Source organism: Sparus aurata, chromosome 21 (assembly GCF_900880675.1).
Source record: "Sparus aurata chromosome 21, fSpaAur1.1, whole genome shotgun sequence".
Taxonomy (NCBI): domain Eukaryota; kingdom Metazoa; phylum Chordata; class Actinopteri; order Spariformes; family Sparidae; genus Sparus; species Sparus aurata.
This window is the reverse complement of record NC_044207.1, coordinates 21,428,205-21,448,969: the sequence shown is the minus strand read 5'-3', so window position 1 is coordinate 21,448,969 and position 20,765 is coordinate 21,428,205. Positions and strand designations below refer to the sequence as shown.

Below are 20,765 nucleotides of genomic sequence, written 5' to 3'. Positions count from 1 at the left end.
ATCTTATGACCCCATATTTTATTTTGAAAAACCACTGCAGTCTGTAAGCATGGCGGAGAGGAATTCCAGCTCTGCAGCCTTTACTTAAAGGTGCAATGTGTAAGATTTTTTGTTGAAAACTATCTGAATTTAAATAATTGATCAAAAGAATCTCAAGTTTTTTTTATTAAAAATTGACTTTTGTGACCTACATGTACTGTCATGCAGAGATATTTACTGATGTCAGCATGCTAACCAGCTAGCCCCACCTTGTCTCTGTCCAGTGATGTAAACACCAACACTCCCCCGGCGCCCTGAGCTCCCAGACTCATCTACTAGCTGCACAGCTAACTGAGCTAACTAGCCAACTAACTAGGGAGCTATAGTAGTTACTCTAGTAATATGCTGCCACCTTATTGTTTTGAGTATGAATATGTGGCTAATTCTTACATATTGCCCCTTTAATTATAGACATCCTGATTAGTATTGTCCCGGATAAGAGAGGTTTATATTCTTTTGAACAACTTATCAAATGGAACTAATTCAAAAGAAAATTAGTTGCCAACTATTTTGATAATCGATTAATCATTTTAGTAATTTTGCAAGCAAAAATATCAAACATTTTAAGCTTTTGCCTTTTTGTCATTTATGAAGAGTATAATGTGAGGAGTTTGTTTTGTTTTTTTGACAGTTTCTTGAACCAACAATTAATCGAGAGTAATCAGCAGATTAATTGATAATGAACACAGTCATAACATGCCACTTTATCCCAGAATATAGTTTAGAAAATGCTCTATTTTCATCCTGATCCATCCTGTTTTATTGAAACCACAGCTGCATCTAAATAACGTCATGATGTGGCTTTCATGCGAATGTTAATTCAATGATAGTAACAGTGAAAGAAGTTCTGTAATCCTCCATTCTTAGAAATATGAAATTCATAAGCATTCCCATCACCTTAAACACCGTTTCTAGGGGCTCTAGGGTTCAGAGGAAGCAAGTCAAACAGTGTGTGTTTTATTACATGCCTCAGTAATCCAGGAAAGGGGAAGCACATGTCCCGGTGAAATACGATCGAATTCAGATTATCTGTGGATATTTTGCCCCGTTTTAACCTCTCACATAAAATGAATCATATAAAAGTCTGTCCTAATTCAGCGTAGGTTATTTGTTATGTGGAGAGAGAGTCGTCCTCTTCTTCTTCAGAGAGCAGCCAGTGCAGTAGTTTATGTCGGCCTCTCTTTTTCCAGCTGCCTATTAGGATTGTGGCTTCCCCTGTGGCTGTGTATTTCTCCCCCCGGGCAGAAAGAGAAGTATGCCATTAGTTCACCAGACCTGCCATTGCTGTCAAAATACGAGTGGGGAGTAGATCTATTAGATACCTATATTTCCTGGTAGAACAGCCTCAATCTCTGCCTTCCCCCTTGGCACATTAAATAGAGAGACAAAACCCAGATGACTGGTTCTGAATCTATGAAAACACGGACTAAGTACACTGCTTTGGATGTGGATTCTCAAAGAAAATAATGAAAAAGCCACTCACTGCTGGAAAAAAAAAAAAATGGCTTCTCAAAGGACAATTCAATTGAGAAGACACAGTTCGCTGTCATGCCCAGCCATGATGCCAACTGTTGATCTGTGTCGTCTTTTTGACTTATTACTCTTGATTTTATTAGTTTCACGCTTTTCTCATTGTGTCCGGAGAACTTTTATTAAAGAGGTTTGCAAGAGTCAAACTTCAACTTTCCTACAAACAAACTTAATCATTTTTCCGACGACAGTGCCAGTTGCGAATCCTCCACACCCCATCAATCTCCATCACGAAAGTCAGAAACAGTTGGACGCCATCTATGGTATTTAGCGCTGGGTTTCAGTTCAACAATGAAGCGAGTCTGATTCCTTAAGTAGCAGGAGGGAATGGTGCAAGAAAGATTTGTAATAAAAGCCCGCTCAGGTAAATCACTTTTCAACCTGTCATCACCCGCAAGGGTAATATTATTGGAAACAGGCGGTGTGTATAACATGTGGATATTGGCTACTCGTTTCACGGCCCCTTAGGAATTGGGCACTGATGAATTCCACACTTCTTTATGAATTATCTCGAAACTGGATTTGGCAGAAATATTGATGTCTTTTCCCTTTTATGTATAAACATTCAAATTGCAGCTTATAGCACCTTAAAGTCATCATTCATTGAGTGTTATTGTTTTTTTGGTACGCTTTTTCATGGTTACGGACGCTCTCCATCTCCCTACAGTTGTATTTTGATGGTAATTCATTTGCCAAAATGAGAACAAAACACACAGTAAACAACGCTAAAGACAAATTTGAGTGTTATCTTTTCGTTTTTTTCTAATTTTTATAGATGTGGTATTGTTGTTGTAATATTGTATTTGCTTGGCACAGCTTATTATATATCTGGTCTTCTATAAAGCACCAATGCAATGCAGGGTTAACTTTACCCAGCACTAGTAAGTTGTTTTGACCCATGTTATTTATATTTATATAAAAGAAAAAGTCAGTCTTATCAAAGCTTTGTGCAATTATTTTTAGATTTCTATACTTTTCTTTAGTATATCACTACTACTACAAAGTGTGTATTACAATTACTGGTGCATCATGTACAATTTTTGGTCACATCTGCATGTGAAAAGTGAATAGAGTAAATCTTTATTATTTGTATTTTTTATCCTTTTATTATTTTTGTCTGGCTTCATCTTGTTTGATTTGTATCTGTCTTTTAAACACTTTTTTCCCTCATAGCCGCTGTATCTCTTGAATTGCTGTAACAAATAAATGTTGTTGCATCTTTACGGTTATTTTTACCCAGTTTTATACACAAAAAGCTGAAGTTTGGCCTTAAAACTGCGACAAATGTTTAGTTGTGCATACCGATGTGGATGTGACACTTAAAACTGACAGAGATACACATTAAAAATCAGTAAAATAACTGTGACATGTAAGTTTAACAGGAACTAGAGGACATTATAGCCGTTCACAACTACAATTCAGTTTATGTAAATGGCCAAACAGTAACGTAGAAAATAAGACAAAAACTGGGTCAAAACAACAACACATCCATGATGACTTTCAAACCATGAAAACTAGTTTTACCCGAAGTTAACTCAATATTGCAGTGTTGACCAAAATTGTTGTAAAGTTTTAAAAATGTATTATAGTTTGTAAAATCATCTTGTGTTTTGTATGTAAAATCTTCATCTGCAAAGGAGTTTGTAGTCATAGCTGTCAAAAAATATACAGTGGAGTCAAAAGTACAATATTTACCAATAAAGCGTGGGGGGAGTTTAAGTAAAAAGTCTTATTTACAAGTACTTCCAACTTTTACTTATATATGATCATGAGTAAATGTACTCCATTACATTCCACCAATGCAGGAAACAGAAAGTTAGTGGTGTAAATAATCAACAAAGTAATTCGATTGCTGAATCATCACAACTCAAACAACCAGAAATAGTTCTCTCTGATAAAACAATCAGATCTAGTTAATTGGCTTCTGGTGAAAAAGTCAAGTTTTTGCTCTCAGGAAAATTAATTCAGCAGATATTTGACTACCCCCTCTGTCTGGCCAAAGCCTTATCCCCTAAGCTGAGTCTCAGGGCGGTCCACTGTCTGTGTGAGCTCTGAATCTTTGGGCTTTACAGAGCTTTCCTCTTCCCCGGGCATGGCGGAGAGGCTGCTGACTCCACATTCTCATCCCTCTATCCCTCTTCCTCCATCCCTCCATCCCCCAGTGTCCTGTTTACTCTCTGCAGCCCTGCGGCCGTGCCACCTCGGAGACACTCCAGACCACCAAGGCCCTGGCGGCCCGCCTCAGATTGCCCGGTGACGGCGCTCACCATGGGAACAGCAGGGAGAGAGGTGCTGGAGTGGGTGGGGGAGTGGTGCTGACGGTGGCTTAGCGGTGGGGATTTTTTTTTTATGGTGTGGAGGGTGAAGGTATGATTACATATGGCCAAGGCCTTGACATTGAAAATATATAGATGCTGCTGCATTGTGTGGCCAGGTGACCTTTTTAGAAGGCTCTTTTACTGAGAAGATGTTGTGCCTCAGTTTCTTCTTGCAGACTGAACTGTTACATTTAGTCTCAGCTCGGGTGTGCAGGAGGCTTTCATACCATCCTACTTAAATTTCCTCCGTAGCCATGAATGTAATGGGAGATGTTATTTTTGACACTCTGAGAAAACGGGAGGGAGGTCACGCTGGCCTAATAACGTCCCGGGATTCTTTCCAGAGCTTCGGTCGCCCTCTGCTGGCTGACAACCTGCACTGGTCTCCTTCTCCCAGTCAGCAGTAATGTCCTGGTTTGCACAGAACTATACAGCGTACCACAAAAAAAACTCCATCATGACATCTATTTTTGCATGGGTGGTCCCCTTTACATCGTTGAACTCAGTGACAGCGAGCTCTTGCGAGTGTAAAATAAAATTTTTGGGCAGCAACTCAAGTTCTGCTTAGGTCAGTCTGTCAGCGACCCGTCAAGGCAAATAGCACCGGCCAAGCAGTGCATGCAACTATTGAGACGTTTCTCAAAAACGCTCACTGGCAGGACATTGTATTCGGGAGAGGCTGCCATTGTGGAATGACGAGGGAGTGAAGGGGATATTTGTTTTCGGCATTGGACGCGTCGAATATGAGGTGTTCGAGGGCTACTTTCTCGGGGCAGACATCCAGACGAGGAGAAAGGGAGGCCGGGAGGGGAAGAGAAGGAGGGGAGGGGGGGATACAGGTGTTTGTGCATTAGCCTCAACATGGAGCCACTCTGCACTAATTTTTCTGCTGAGTTTTTGGAAAGTGGGTTCCTGCTCTGAGGCAATCAGGGTGTTTTCCCCATGCTGATGTGTGCCGATGTGAGCTCTACAGGTTGTGATGGCCTCTCCTTTTTCAAAAGGGAGGGAGGGGGGGTGTCTGCTGAGACAGCACATTAAGAAGAGGGGCAAGGCTCGGAAAGGTCCCCGGGTGAGCGAATATGTAGAAAGTGTTGTTTGTGTACTTCTAGTGAAGCGCTTTCCTAAATGGATCTGCATAAAAAATGGATTTCTGGACTGTATTCCGCTAAGATTCCTCAATTCCCCAGCGAGCAATCCTCACTTGTCTCCAAAAAAGCTTTTCCAACTGAGGCAACAAACAATCTCTCATTTCAAGACAAAGGAAACACCAAAACAAAAAAACAAGTTTTTCTAAAACAATCCATGTGTCTCTTAGGAGAACAAAAAATGAAAAACAGCTTTCAAGTCTCTGCAGAAACTCGCCCCAATCCGAAAACAAAACCTGGAACACTGGAGACGGGAGCCCACAATTCCTCCTTTTCCCCTCAAAGTGTTTGTGTAGGGTCTTCAAGATTTTGACAGCCACAGGATATGTGTGGGCCATTGTTAGTCACTCAGAGTGCTACCTCAGTGGTACAACTTCCTCCTCCTCCACTGACCTCCATGCCCACACACACACACGGAACACGCACGCATCAATCACGGCTTTCTGTTGTGTGTGTCTAAGTTTTATTTTGAAAGGACTGACACAAAATATATGATATTCGTAACTTTTTTCTTTGAAATTTGAGATCAAATTAGCTGTTTCAGTGACAATAAAGCATTTACATTAACATACTAATCAAATGTTTTCGTCATTAAAACTAAAGAAAACATTTTGAGTGAAGGAGTTATAATGAACCAATATCCCAGAAAACTGCTCAAAAGTCAGATGCTTACTTTCAATTAGATTAAACAATTAATAAATATAACTTTTAAAATGAAAGATATAAAAAACTAAACTACGATTGATAATGGTGTATAATGGTGATAATGGTGTATAAACTAAATACTTGATGTCAAGCAAGTGAATTTCCTGTATGAAACACAACCCTTTTAGAATCACATGAATTAATAATATATTGAAATTTTGGTGCAAAAATAAACTCGGATTACAGAAGAGGATTAGGGTCACTGCAAAAACAAAAACATTAGATATCAGAATAGTGATTTCGTTCTCAGAAATGTGAGATTAAAGTCGGAAATCTGACGAAAAAAACTCAGATCTGGCGAAAAAGTCAGATTTCTGAGTCATAACTCAAATGTTTTTACAGTGGCTCTTACCCCCTTCCATATAAAACTTATGTAAAACAGGTGAAAAAGAATATTAAAGAATAAAAATCTCATAAGTAAAGTAAGTAAAATTATTATTATTTTCCTTCTTCCAGGTTGCCTTTGTACATGTGTAAATATGTATTAGACCGACCTTAAACCTGTGTTTAACAGGATTTGGACCACAGGATTCAGAATCACAGAGATGATTGTATGTTAACAACCTCTCGTGGATTGGGCTGTTACGATATAACACATCACCGTTCAAACATCCACCTGATAATATTTCCCAACTGCAATAAATCCCCGGGCCTCTACCAGTAAGAGCATGAACATCATCCAAAACGCCCCTGAATAGACACAGACACAGTAAATCTTTTTGGGCCTGCGCTGCTGCCTGCCACACAACACATAAAATGTCTCCCTCAAAATGGGCTCTTTGTGTGGTCAAGTGAATATGGCCTGAAGAATGAACCGCAGCACTGTGACTCTTTTCCTGTTTCCCCTGTCTAAAAGCAGACTGGACTAAAACGAAGGCAAGCTCGAGAAAAGAAAAAAAGCCAAACCAAGAAGTAACCAGCAATGCATTTTAAGCTTAAATATGGTCAGATATCAGTGATTCCCCCTCCAGGTTTACCGACCTCCCCCCGGTGATCAAAACCCCACTGGATGTTGATGTTGGTGCACAATAATACAAATGAGGTTATCTGGCTGCTGTGGTTGTATCGTGTTTCTCTAAATCTGCAGCGTTGCAAAAGCCGTACACATTTTCTCTATCGCCGTGCTTCTGCACATCTCCCCACTCTGAACCTTGTGTCTCTCTCTTTCAGGGTCATCCATGGAGTCCTGTCTCAATTTCGTGGGAAACGTTTCACACTACAATAGCAGCAAACCGTACGCGTTGCCATTTGGGTGCCTCGCGCTGTGTTTTTGTTGGCCATGGGAGCTGCTTTTGGGAGTCGGACGGAGAGGCGGGCTAAAGGGTCTTTTCCCCTCAGCACGGTCGCTGCTGCAGAGAGACCAGCTCATCGATCACTGAGCGCCGGGAGGGAGGACAGACGCAGTGGGTGGGATGGGAGAACACGACCGAGGGATGTGCAATATGGATAAGTAAGTCTCTTTGCTGTAAGATATGAGAGTAAGTGTAAGTAAGTGGGGTGAGTTTGCGGGGAATAAATGAAGAGGACGCGGTAAAACATGACAGGCGTATGTTGTGGGGATGTTCGCACAGCTACAGGGTCAAGGAGGAGTTCATTTGTCTGAGGTCTGAAGTGATAAAACATGCACACAAGCAGCATGTTTCGTCCGCCCACGCCTGCACACAAGCTTGTATTAACACACTAACCTCAGACAGAGAACATGCTCCTTCGGTCTGTTTGAACAAGACGCTTGGCTCCATTTAGTTCCCTCAGCAAAGGCTCCTCAGCGAGAGCTAAAGCATAAAAGAGCAGCGCGTGTACACACACAGAGGTCTGATGGATTGCGGCTCTCTCGGCCACAGAGCCCTCTCAGCAGGACTGGCAGACTGAACAGAGACCCCGTGCGGGCCGAGGGCTGAGCCAGAGGGACGAGTAAATACAAAGCTGATAGAAAGGGCCCCATTGTGGGACCGCCTGACCAGCAGCAGGGCCCAACCTGGAGGTGATATGGAGCCAAGCAGATGACCCGACAGCGGGGAACCTCCAAGATCATTAAAGGCTTCAGCGTGGCCATTTGATCAGTGTTGAAACCACCGACAGAAAACACTGGACACAGCAAGCTGCTGTGTTTCCCCCTCATCTGGAAATCAATCCGCGTGTGGGTGGGAGACGGCTGTTTTCATTTCAAAAGTCAGGTTGGACTGTTACTGAAAAAATGGGTCGCAGAGTAAAAAATCACATCATTGCTGATCTACTTCAAGCTCCTGAGACTCATTAGAGCATTTTATGAATTATACAAAATTATTCAAATACAGAGAATCCCTCATAAGAGTGATACTCAGGTTGGGACACTTGGGATTAGAGGAGACATGCTGTAGAGGCAGCCCCAAAAATTCTGACGCTGTATAACATTTTTTTAAAAAAAAGAACAAGATACAAACATTTCTAAAAGAACTCTGTTGACTGACAATATTTTTACAGTGTTCCTGAGCCCATGTAGTAAAATCCTTTACACATTTATGTTAGACCATCCTTGTTTGCGAACGACCGAGCCTTTCACGCCCAATCACAATACTATCACCTGCTACAAACGGACCTGTTTACCTGTGTAATTTTCCAGTGTTGCCCCTATCCCAACGTTGTTCGAACAAAATTAATAATACGCATATCTTTTTGCACATATCACTCAGCCACATGGGCCCGTACACACCTTTAATCATCTACTCGCATCTTGTGCAAAAGAACTGCCACCCTGTCTTTTTTAAATAAGCCTTCACAGACACATCAAATACATTCAACTCACACACACAAGCTCTTACACGAGCGAGAAGCACCTTATTTCTCAGATCTTGATGTACCATTTCTTTTTTTAAATCCGTTTATGATGCTTCTGGACATGATTCTGGCCCCATTTCCCTCTGCCTGGCCCGACAGTCCATTGGTCCAAAAAGCTGGGTCCAAACTAAAGCAACCGCAGCTTTCTATCTACAGGGCTGACATTCACCGTGGAGGTTGGATGGTTGCATGTGTGCTTGTAATGGAATGCAGAAATCATCCCATCCAGATTCTACCTCAGTCTAAATGTCACACTATTTCCCTGTAATAGTAATAGAGTAGGTACCCAGTAGTTGAATAACTACAGCGTAAATTCCCTCTACGTACGGAGCTGGTGCACCATAATTCCACATGTGGTACATTGAGGGCTGTTACTGAGAGCATGGGGTGACTTTTATTGCTTATGATTTTAACTTTTCACTCGGAAAAAGATAATTTTTTTGTTCTCTCAAAAGTTGAAATGTTTTCAACAAGATCCTTTGTAAAAACTGGACATTATGAGTGATTTTGGTGAGGACCATAAAGGGATAACTGGACGTTGTGTTCTTATTGGTGGCAAACCTCAGCGGTGTTAAAAACAGATCACTCACCCAGCATGTTCCCACCACTGGACGTGACGACACGTGTACTGCCATTAACTGAACATAAACGTGGTCTGTTCGCCCCCCACCCCTCGCAAATCAGAACCACCTGCCCCCCGGGCCCTGAGAACTGGCTGGTCCTCTCTTTCGGACCTCCTTGGAGAAAGAGAGCGTCTCATGTTTGGACAAACGTCAGGGCCAGCTCCGGGGCTCTTACATGAAACGAGGAGTGGAACAGGGGAATCTTAGCCTTCACATAGCCTCCTGCAACCCCCTGGCCCCGTCCCCTCCTTTCTGAGCATGGCCCAATATTTTTTAATTACGTACAGGAAACTCCTGTTACAAAGGACACTTTCTTAGTCGATCTGCAGGGAGGCTGTGAAGAGTTCTGGGGTCACCCACCTCTTTTTTCTCCCTCTGTCATTTCTTACTAAGTGCGGGTGTGTGGGCGGTAGGTGTATCGGCTAACAAACTGGAGAGCATGCCACCCAGTGATTCGGGTCACTGCCGACAGCCTACCTTCCCGAAGCAAAGATGGCACCTGGTCTTTTGAATGCAACCCCCATCTTAACACCAACACCAGAATTTGCCAGCCTCACTCCAGAACCTTGGCTCCAGATTCTCGGCCACATTTACTGTACTATAATACTCGTCAATATTAATAATATTTTTTTTACAGCAGGACAAAGAAGTCGACTTGTCAGTAAGCTTTTCCCCTCAGCCTCAGCTTCTTAGCTCCGGTGGTCTCTAACTGACAGGAACTCAGGCACTATTTGTTATCTTTAGGCTCAATAAGTCCATCTGGTTTTGGTTTGGCTCCTCGAGATCGCCCCTGGAGATGAGGATGGAGGGGACTTAGGGGTGAGGCGGGGTGGTTGAGGGGCAGTTCTAGAGGGCTTTTTTTTCTCCTCTTAAATTGAATTTCTCACCATTCCAACCTGGGCCGCGGACCAGGGATAGAGCGAGAGCTTGCGTTCGGCTTCCAACCCTCAGGCTCCTGAAAAGCTATGTTAAAAAAGTAAGGGGGAGGGGGGATACTTGGAAGAAATCAGTATCACCTGTTTTGCCAAACGACTTGCATGTTCAGAGAAATTGGCTATTAACTGACTCAGACTGTGCCGGTGTTTGTAATTGAGGAATGCATGAACTCGCCCTGAACCATTTCTGACATTAAAACCTTTTTTTGTCTGATGAAATGATGTGTGAACATTAACAAACAGTAGACTAAACAAAGCTGTCAGTCCTCAATCGGAAAATCAGGCTGGAACGTATTTGAAAGTCACAATTAGGGGTGTTATATTTAAATGTTTTATTTATGTTTATTTTTTTTATGCATGTGAGCCAGGGGCCAAATTAGAAAAAAAAGGCAACTTCAGTAGCGAAAGTGTAACAAGTGTACAGTAGCCAACATGAAAATAATGAAGCTAGCTAGCCACAGCATGCTAGCCAGATGTGGTCAACTGTGTTTCCTCATCACTGCTGATGGAATATAACCAGCCACATTTACTCAAGTACTGTACTTTTTGAAGGTACATATACTTTACATGAGTATTTCCATTTTCTGCTAATCTACACCTCCACTCCATCACATTTTGTGGGCAAATACTCCATTACATTTATTTGATACATTTAGTGACAAGTTACTAGCAGATTTCATGGTGCATCAGAGCATACCACATTTTTAAATTGATTCATTTATTTTGCAGTTGGATTTCACTAATCAAATACGCTCAATATCAGATCCAATAATCCACCAGAACAATAATCAATCGACCCATACAATACAGTAAAAACATGTCAATATATTTTGGATTTTACTTGTAATTCTACTTTTGATATTTAAGTACATTTATTACCAAAAAATACTATTGATAGTTAAGGACATTTGATATCGATACTTTAAGAATTTAAGGACATTTGATATTGATACTTTAAGAATTTTACTCAAACACTATTTATATGTCTGACTTTCACTTTTACCAGAGTCACATCTTAACGTAATATGTTTCCCTTTACATAAGTATGACTTTCGGGTTCTTTTTAAAACACTCATCGCGTTATCTGCAAAGGTAAGGTGAATTAAAGGTGCAGTATGTAAGAATTGGCTAACTGTTAAATTCAATCTCCAAATATTCGATACAAATAAGAGGCAGCAAATCAACCACTAACCACTAATTGTAGTTGCCGTTAGCTACTTAGATCAGCTAGCCATGCAGGTAGTGGTCCAGACTGGGAGCTTAAAGCACTGGAGCTTTGGACCCCAGGGGGGAGGAGGTTTCACATTCTATTAATAATTTTACTTAAGCTTTGTATTGCTAAAATCCTTACATATTACACCTTTAAAGTCTAAAATGATTACCTTTCACTTTTAAACCTTTGTTATTTTGTTTTTCAGTGTTTAAGGAGACTCCAACTTATCCACCACATAACTCTTTACATTTTCTTTCGCAGCCGGTTTAAGGCAGTTGCTCGTTTTTAGCTGCCCATCTGCCTCCTCGTCCACTTTCTAAGAAGAGATTCCACAAAAGCAGCTTGAGCTCATGGCGATTTCAGGTTTTCATTCTGATGGAAGACAGCTTGTCTTTCTCATCCATCTCTCCTGTCACTGTCCAGTGCAGGCTGTAGCCTATAAATCAAAATATAATGAAAATAACCCAAAACTGTGAATTATTTTGCTGGCCCTTACAATTTTATGGCCATGACAGTCTGAAAGTACTGGATGTAAAAGTGGTCAACTACTGGGTTTCTATGCTTTTTGGTGGTACAGTTTGCTTTACTGGTATTTCTGTACAATTAAATACATGTTTCTGAAGGTACTCCCCCATAAAGTCTGCACTTATCCCTGACTAACCCTGTGGGTTCTGTAAAATAAGACCTTACTGTCTTTTGAAGGATAGAGCAGGCTGAAAGTTAAGGTATACTTTGTGGAAATGTAGCTTGAAATGTGTCCTCACAAACTCACATTGTTGTTTCCTCACTGCCATTCTTCTTCATTATTTTCCAGTATCTCAAGCCTTCCTGTGACCCCTGTGATAAAAAACCATGGATACCCACTTGTTTTTCTCTGAAATATCTGAGGAAAATCCCTGTTGCCCCCGACATCATCATCATCCCACACACGCAGTTTATTATCTCAGGTGAACAAACTGGATTGCTCACACTGGCTCCCTCAGTGTCTCTTTATTAGGCTCCTGGAATCAGCTGTGCTTTCATCTCGAGCGAGAGCGTGTTTGCGTGTTCAAGGTTTAAATAGTCCTGGGTTGAGACTGTAAAAATTCTCACCAAAAATAGTTCACTACAGTGTCACAGCAATAACAAATCTTTATGGAGATTGTGGTTGGTTTTAGACTTTTGGGGGTTTAGCATCAGTGGCACAAAGCCCCAGAGCGTGCTAGCTATAGTTATAAAGCGCACACACACACACACACACACACACACACACACACACACTGCTAGGAATAGCTTACCTAGCAATGACTATGCCAGTGCTTCTCAAACTTTCTACACAATGCACCACCTCAGGAAATATTAGGCTTTCCAAGTACCACCATTATGACCAACATTAAAATAGAGTAGCATAGGTCTACTCTATTCAACATAACTGTTTTGCACCGTTTGCTGCTAACATGCTAACATAACATGCCGTTTGCTGCCATGGACATTTCAGCGGCGTTGCTAAAGGATCCATGAGCGCTAATGTTCAGGTAACTATCCTCAACTTGAGTTCCAAAAGGGACTTGCATGAACTTCACTTTGTTGCAGGGTGAAACAAGAATTTAATTTATTTCAAATTACATTTCAGTTAAGGTTTTCTGCAGCATTTCGAGAGTGTTAACTGTATGTGTTTAAATTATCTAAGATTCCTTGTGCATCACCAGTGGTAACTAACCCAAGCTGTGGCTGAATATATTCACCAAAGTGTATGTATAACCTGTGTTGAATTATATCCAACACAATGGCCAAAGACCACTGAGCTCTAGAATTATAACCCGTCTCAATGACCGCTCACTTGTGTGACAGTCTTGACTGCTTGTTCTCGCTCAGCCTGATCGCTCAATCTGTTTTGAAAGATTCTCTGCCTGAATCAGCGTCTGTACTGTTTATCATATCATCACATCACACGATCAAACAGAGAGACTTGACGCTGGACAACATTCATACGTATATATTACACAGCAGCCACAATTGCATCTCTGCTTATGACCAAATTACCAAAGAAAATAAGGAATTATCAATTTAATGTGATATCATTTGATTATTCTATTTATATTTTAAAATAAGATTTTTATTTTGTTATAGATTGCGGCTGGCTATTTTACCAAAGTAAAAATGAAACCCATGACGAACGGGTTTGCATTTTCGAGGGCCTATTGCAAATAGTTTCCTTTACTTCAGTATGACTGGTTCTGTGAACACTACAGACGAGTTACCAAAGAAGATGTCTGATTTGTGTGGAAGGCTTATTTTCCTCCTAAAATAAAGAGCCTATTCCCACAATTGATCCCATGTTCCTCATACCAAAGGCTTTAGTGCTCCTGTGATACCGGACTATGCTGTATATACACTCCTGTTTAGCATTAAGAGTATAACACCACCTCAGTAATATACCAAAGTTTTTGAAACATATTGGCTAGTTATCCGTTGCAGGGGGAATTGCAGCAGATAAAGCGATCCCCTTTCACAAAGACCTGGATGCTTTACACTGTGTTTTTGAGCTGAACTTCAAATAACAGTTATAAAAGGAAACAATGCTCTCATTAAAGACACAATTTCAGTTTAATGGATGTGTACACACTTCTCAAATACATGCTCAATTTGAAACTGTTAACACTCTGTGAGGACAACTTCTTTTACTAGCACTCGGTGTTCAACAACAGTTAAGGTAACATTCATCATAAGGTTAAATTAAAACCACATAAACGTAGCTCTAACAACATTTTATCAACGTAGGCAACAGTAGGTAGGTTGTGTATTACTTTCAGTTAGTGGACCTTCACAGAAGGCATTTCAAAGACAACACTGTTTTGTGGAAAAAGCCTCTACAGTAGCATGAATATGCGGCTAGAGTGGTGCTAGAGGAGTCAAGCATACAGTACAATTTAAAAAAAGAAGTTTAAAAAAAAAGTCATTTCTCTGTGTATCAAGTTAATGTCTGCTTTAATAAAACACAAACTAATAGAGACATGCAACAAAGAATTAAAGTAGTATACTAAGCTGATAAGACATAAACTGTGTTGGTGAACGGTTCTTTATAAAGTAAAAGCAGGACGAGAAAGATCAGACCACACAAGCTTCTTCACTGGAACTATGATAGCTTCATGTATAATCTATGTTTAAATAAATAACATTATAAAGTGCAACATACTACAGCTCAAGACACCAACCACACGTTTCCTTTTGTCCATACATACTCTATATCCAGCAGTTCTACCCTGTACGATACAAGAAAAAACTGAATTTTATTCTACAGCTCAGCGTTTATTTACAGCCCACAGAAAGATGTTGGATGATATTAGTAACTGAGCGGGGGAGAGTCGCATTAAACAAGTCACGCCGTAGCCTTTCTTATCGAAGCAGTTGAGGTATGTTTCTAAAGTTCTTATCTAGCAACAGAATGAGAACGAAAGCAGCAGCAAACACTAACAGCACAGTGTTTTTGGTTAGAGATATATGAGGGTGGCTCACGGTGTGGATATTTCAAAGTGAAGTAGATAGAGTGCGATGTGCACATGCGACTTTCAAGGCAAAGGTGCAACACACAATCAAGATCTTATCATATAATACACATCTGACGAAACTAGGTAAGATTATGAGATTAGCACCGTTTTGAAATGCCAAAAACACAAGAGGATTAAAACACCTTACAATATAATGCAATCCGATAAAACACTGCAACAAACCACCAGAACAGGTGAGTTGCGATTCCTCCGATACAGTTTCAGCTTGGGCTGTAACTAATGATTATTTTCACTGTCGATCAACCCACCAATTCTTTTCAAGATTAATAGATTGACCATTCCGTCAATAAAAAGTCCAAAAACTGTGCTCTTAAATTTACAGTCCAAAACCCAAAAGACTGGATTTTGATTAATGTTGTAAGGTGTTCTTGTTATTTTTGTCGAACAATACAGATATGAATTGTACATCATTTCAAGAAAAATACATTTTCATCATGAAGCTTCAACCTAAAGCATGATGGGATTTTCCACAATCAAATTCCAATCACAACCGTGACCCCAAAAAAGTTGGACACTGTGTAAAACATACATAAAAACAGAATGCAATGATTTTCAGATATATATATTTTTTTAATTATTAATGTGAATCTGAATTAAAACTGAAAAACGTTCTTGTTTTTTGTAAATATAAGCGCAAAGTGAGAAGAACCACAGCATCCCAATTTTTGGGGAGAATCAGGGTTGTGAGCAAAACTGTTTTTGTCCATACATCATTTTTGTTTACTTCTCACATAGACGTGACACAGCGGATCACATGTCAGGAAAATGGTTTGCGGGGTAGCCAGAATTTCAGCCCGTGCTTTAGGTGTGTGGACTCAAATTAGGTAATTAACATGGACAGGAGGGTTGGTCCAAGTGGCCACAGCTGGAGCCATCGCATCACTGTAGCCCTACAAATAAAAACACAGTGTAAAATGGTATTATTCACTCTCAGGTCACAGTTAGTGGTATATCTGTGACAGGCAGGGAGGGAATCTCTCTTGCTGCTCTGCACAAAACTTGAGCGATGCTGCCACCTGGTGGATATTTAAGAAATATTTCTGTGAACGTTGAATGTTTCACAATCTGGTCGCTTTTTACAAAAGGGCCCAAAAAAAGACAAAAAAATACTGAAAATTAGCCAATAAAAATACAAATGAAAAAGAATAAATAAAGTAAAAAGATGCAACAGACTAACCTCAACTATCAGTTGTGGGTACACACGATGATCGCCGTGATCTGCACATAGTTTTCTGTGAAATAAAGCATGACACAAAATTTAGTTAGTTTAAGGACACTAACTCAATGTTGTTTCTCAGTTTATGTACGATGTATGTATGTATTCTACCTTCATGTTAAGGCGATGATGAAGGACTGGGTCAGATAGCCAGGGATGTCTTAAGGCCTCGGATGCCCCGATCCTCCAACTGATGAACAAACACAATAATATATTTTTTAAAGCCACCACATGTTAACATCTGCACACAGAAAGATGTTAAATCATGGTAAAAAGAAAAATACCCTTTATTGGTGATGAGCATCCTGGAGATGAAGTCTTTGGCTTCGTCGGACGTGTCTACGAACTCGGGTTCGTCAAAGCTCCACTTGCAGGCCAAGATGTTATTCAGAGTCTCGTTGTCATCGTCACCAAGGAAGGGACAGAGACCGCTCAGACTGTCAGGAAAAACGGGCGAGAGATGGTCATTATGGTTAGTGTATGGATGTGTTTGTGCATGTCATGGTCATGTTTACTTACAGCATGTAGGTGATGACGCCGAGGCTCCACATGTCAGTGTTGAACGACACAAAGTCGTAGTTGATGACTTCAGGAGCGAGAAACTCTGGAGTGCCGAAATTCACACGCAGTTTCTCCCGTGGTTTATATCTATGTGGAGAATATCACTAAAGTCACATTTTGAATGATGACAGAATTGAATAAAAAGAGAAACAAATGCTGGTACTTACATCCTTGCCAGACCAAAGTCGATGATTTTGATCTTATTTGTGACTCTGCTCACACACAGAATGTTCTCCGGCTGAAATTTACAACAAAACCCCGATTAACTTTGAAAATGTATATTGCCTAAAACTATTACGACATACAGTGTATGAGTTGAATTGTCACCTTTAAGTCCAGGTGCAGGATGTACATTTTGTGCATGTGCTGCAGGCCTTCACAGATCTGCCTGATGAACACTACAGCGTCCAGCTCCATTAGCGTGTAGTTTTCATCAATGATCCTGTCAAACAGCTCCCCTCCACCAACACTAAGGTCAAAGGGGCAAATGCATTAAAAATCACCAATGAAACAGTTCAAATCTGAAGCAAATGTAATGCTTATTGTTTTATATTTGCACAGTTAACCAGACTATTAATTTTTAGCAAAGTTAAGAATTACATTTATCAAAATTCTACTAGCTTTTATTGAAGTTACTCTACTTTAAAGGTCCAGTGTGTTGGATATTAACAACAAGTTTGCATAAAACATTTACTTTGTTTATAATACATGTCTGAATAATCCAGCAGAGATGTTTGGCCTGATGCATCTTTTGTTTATGAGCTCATCTGGTATCTTTTTAAGAGACATTTTTTTTAAGTTATGGTTACAGACTCTCTCCACCTTCTTATGCTTGAATTTCGGGATTTTCTTCCGAGACAAAACACACAGTAAACAAAGTTAATGAGAGATTTGATTGCTCGCTCGGATTTCAATAGATGTAGTGATTAGATCACAATCATATTGACTCCATTCTGCCACAATAATTGTCTAGTGAAAATCGGATATTGTGAAAGCCCTAGCCTTGCTTATATCCTGCGTTCGGCCCGCTCGAGAGCCAGTGTTTGGTTTGTCCGCTCTGGGCTACTGTAGAAACATGGTGGCACAACATGGCAGACTAAAGAGGACCAGTCCCTCAAATCCTACACACTGGACCTTTTAACTACTTGCAGACGTTCAATAAGCTATCTAGAAATGAATAAACATATGTGCTGAAAATATAAAAGAAGGAGCATACTATTCAAGTACAAGGATGATGTCATTCCTTGACTCATAAGCTGCATAGAGCTGGATCAGGTTGGCATGGTCCAGATTATTCATGACCTGGATCTCATTCTTCACCACCTCCTACCAAAGACACAGGTGCAGACACACAGACAGACAGATGCAGAGGCAGACAAACACACACAGAGACAAGTGGTCGCGCGCACACACACAGACACACACACAGACACACACGGACACACACGGACACGATGAGAGGTGTCAGCTGTTCTCTGCTATGAGACAATGCATCTTCTCTTCTAGGTCAAATATTTCTCACCTAGGTGAGAAGTATTCCCTCTGCTTCTGTTCCAAGTGGCCTTGTCATGTACTAGTATGTACTAAAACTCGCATGTGAGCCCCTGCTTTTTATATCATGCGGTGTGGCTCTCACTGTAGCATCAAAAAAATAGGACTAATTCGGTATCACGACACTCGACATGAGGCGCTCGCTTACCTTTTCCTTCAGGCTCCTGGCTTTGATGACCTTCGCCGCCATAGTGAGACCTGAAGAGTTTTCAACACATTTGTGCACCTGGCCGAAACGACCCCTTGAAGAGAAAAAAAAAAAAGGTTTCTCTACACTTTAGTTAAATCATTATGAAACAGGACAGGAGATGTATGTTTCCATGACAAATCAGAAAGTGATCTTCCATCAAACGGAGACGTTTTATTGTAGGACTGTGTGTGTGCTTTATCTTTTATTTCATTAAATCTGAGCTGGGCTGTGTCTCTTCTTTGAAGACTTGGATTAACACTTAGTGATTAGCTACCAGCTGGCACCAGGGATACAGTTTCACATACCACCCAGTCCTGATGTAAAAATAACTGCCGTGACTCTGAAGTTATGACCCAGGGGGGGAGGAGGAGGAGGTGGTGGAGGAGGAGAGGGGCGTTACGCAATTAGGCCTCATGGGAATTCATGCCTTTCACCTGCGATAGATCAGCTGGTCATCAATAGCTGTTTTTTTTCACAACATAGAGATTTGATGCTCACCCGCCCAGGACCTCCTGCCAGTTGATGGTGTAGAAGTTGACGATCTGGTTGGGCTTGGCCGAAACGAGGCGGTGGTTAAAAGGAGCCCCTGGAGGAGGAGAGGTGTCTGAAGGAGGGAGGGGGTGAACCAGAGAAAAGATATAATCCGTTTTAATAAGTTATGAGGAATGTGAGAACACAGGAGCAGCAGCTACAGGAACGGCTACTATAATCAAGTTATCACATTGTGCATTAGCGCGCGATGATAAACATCAACCACAGGAGCAGTTGTTGTTTAAATACTACAGAGGAGCAACAAAGTTTTAGCACAGCACCTCATTTAGTCTGAGTGCCAGAGCGTCTCGGGGGCTTTATCTTATTTCACACTATTGTACAGTACTATTGTTGGGATTCTCAGATCACTGATAGACAGACAGATCCCCTACATTTTTTTTTTGTTAAGAAGTGTAACCAAGACAGAACAACTATGTCCCCCAATCTGTGTGTTTTTTTACTTTTACTTGTCATTATTATCAATATTACTATTCAATTTGTGAATATATCCTCTGTATAAGACTATTTATATAGGTATATTTTTGTATGGCTTTCTGGCTGTATGCAAGTTTATTAATGGCCCAGTACTTTGAGGACATGTTGCTTTTTTTGGGGGGGGGGGGGGGGGGGTTAAATTACATCAACCTTTCCTGATATATTTATAAAAATTAAAAAAAAGACCTCGATCAAAATGGATGACCAAGACAACAACTTGTCAGCACTGATGAGCACACTATAAAATGGGAACACTATTTCTAAGATAAATTATTAGTATTTATTATTGGTGCCTCCTTCTTATCAGTGACAGATACACCAATACAAATACATCTGCCATAAACTAATAGTAGGGTTTGGTAGGAGCGGATTATATGTAATCAGGGTTACCTAATCAGATATTTTAAAAAAATGAAACAACTTTAATCAGCCTTGATTACATTTGAAACACTGTGTAATAAGATTATAGTTACATTGTCAAGTGTTGCTCGAAAGATTTTCGATTACCTATTTGAAAGAACACATGCTGTAGAATATATACTGTACATCTGTAATTGGTGGCGTTACTGTTTTTGTAATGGTGATTTGATTTGACTCATAGTAAATCCAAAATGTAAAATGCATTTTATTTTTTAAGAAATTTGTGGAACTCAAGTTCTAATAGTTGGGTCCATTTACCGTACACTGTGCAGTGTTTGATTTTGAAGCAATCCAAAAGTATTCAGATTACAATACATTTTTGTATACCTTCAGTTTACTTCAAACTACTGAATTCAAGCTCCATGTACAGGTTCTTTAACATGTGGAGTTTGTAATGAATGATCAACTTATTCTGGCACTGCCTTTTATGCTGGAGGACTTAACTGTGTTAAAACAGGATCAGGATTTCAACTTCCTACCACAATTAGCATCGCGGGCTCCTGACTCACCAATGAAGTAGCGCTCTGCATCGTCATCATCCTCCTTTTCCGCATCCTGCTCTGCATCATTGTCCTTTCTCGCAGCCGCCACTCTTTGTTTGAGGTTTAACTGGAATTCAACTCCGTCCGCCCTGAAGACCGCCCAGCCTTCTGACTCAAGCCTCTGCTCATCCTCCTCGCTGACTTTCTTCTTTTCCGCCTCCTCCTCCTCCTCCGTCACCTCCACCACCTCCACCACCTGGCGCCTCATGTGTTTCTCGACGACAAAGTGTTCCTTGCTCACAAAAGACTTGGTACTTGTGCTGCTGACCTCTGACATCTGGTCCTGCTTGGCCTCTGGAGGTGGGGAGGCGTCTTTGTGGTCATCGCTGCTGGAATAAAACAGTTGTGTTGTTTATTTTCAGTTTTTTTTTTTTTTGCAGATCATCTTA

The 20,765-nt window shown here is 40.7% G+C and overlaps 1 protein-coding gene across 7 annotated transcripts in view; it reads right to left on the bottom strand.

Moving 5' to 3' along the window:
* Positions 1–13,889: 13,889 nt before the first annotated feature.
* mylk4a (myosin light chain kinase family, member 4a) overlaps positions 13,890–20,765 on the bottom strand; it is a 23,466-nt gene continuing 16,590 nt past the window's right edge. For 5 of the 7 annotated variants that reach the window (XM_030403240.1, XM_030403239.1, XM_030403233.1 and 2 more), the window contains 11 exons: positions 20,344–20,705; positions 18,887–18,992; positions 18,347–18,440; positions 17,864–17,973; positions 16,975–17,116; positions 16,815–16,885; positions 16,606–16,734; positions 16,371–16,523; positions 16,198–16,276; positions 16,048–16,102; positions 13,890–15,760 (listed from right to left, as the gene is read on the bottom strand). In XM_030403240.1, coding sequence (XP_030259100.1) covers positions 16,049–16,102; positions 16,198–16,276; positions 16,371–16,523; positions 16,606–16,734; positions 16,815–16,885; positions 16,975–17,116; positions 17,864–17,973; positions 18,347–18,440; positions 18,887–18,992; positions 20,344–20,705 — 1,300 coding nt within the window. In that variant the 3' untranslated portion in view covers positions 13,890–15,760; position 16,048. The remainder of the gene's footprint in view (positions 15,761–16,047; positions 16,103–16,197; positions 16,277–16,370; positions 16,524–16,605; positions 16,735–16,814; positions 16,886–16,974; positions 17,117–17,863; positions 17,974–18,346; positions 18,441–18,886; positions 18,993–20,343; positions 20,706–20,765) is intronic. The other 2 variants (XM_030403234.1, XM_030403236.1) reach the window with 1 other exon arrangement.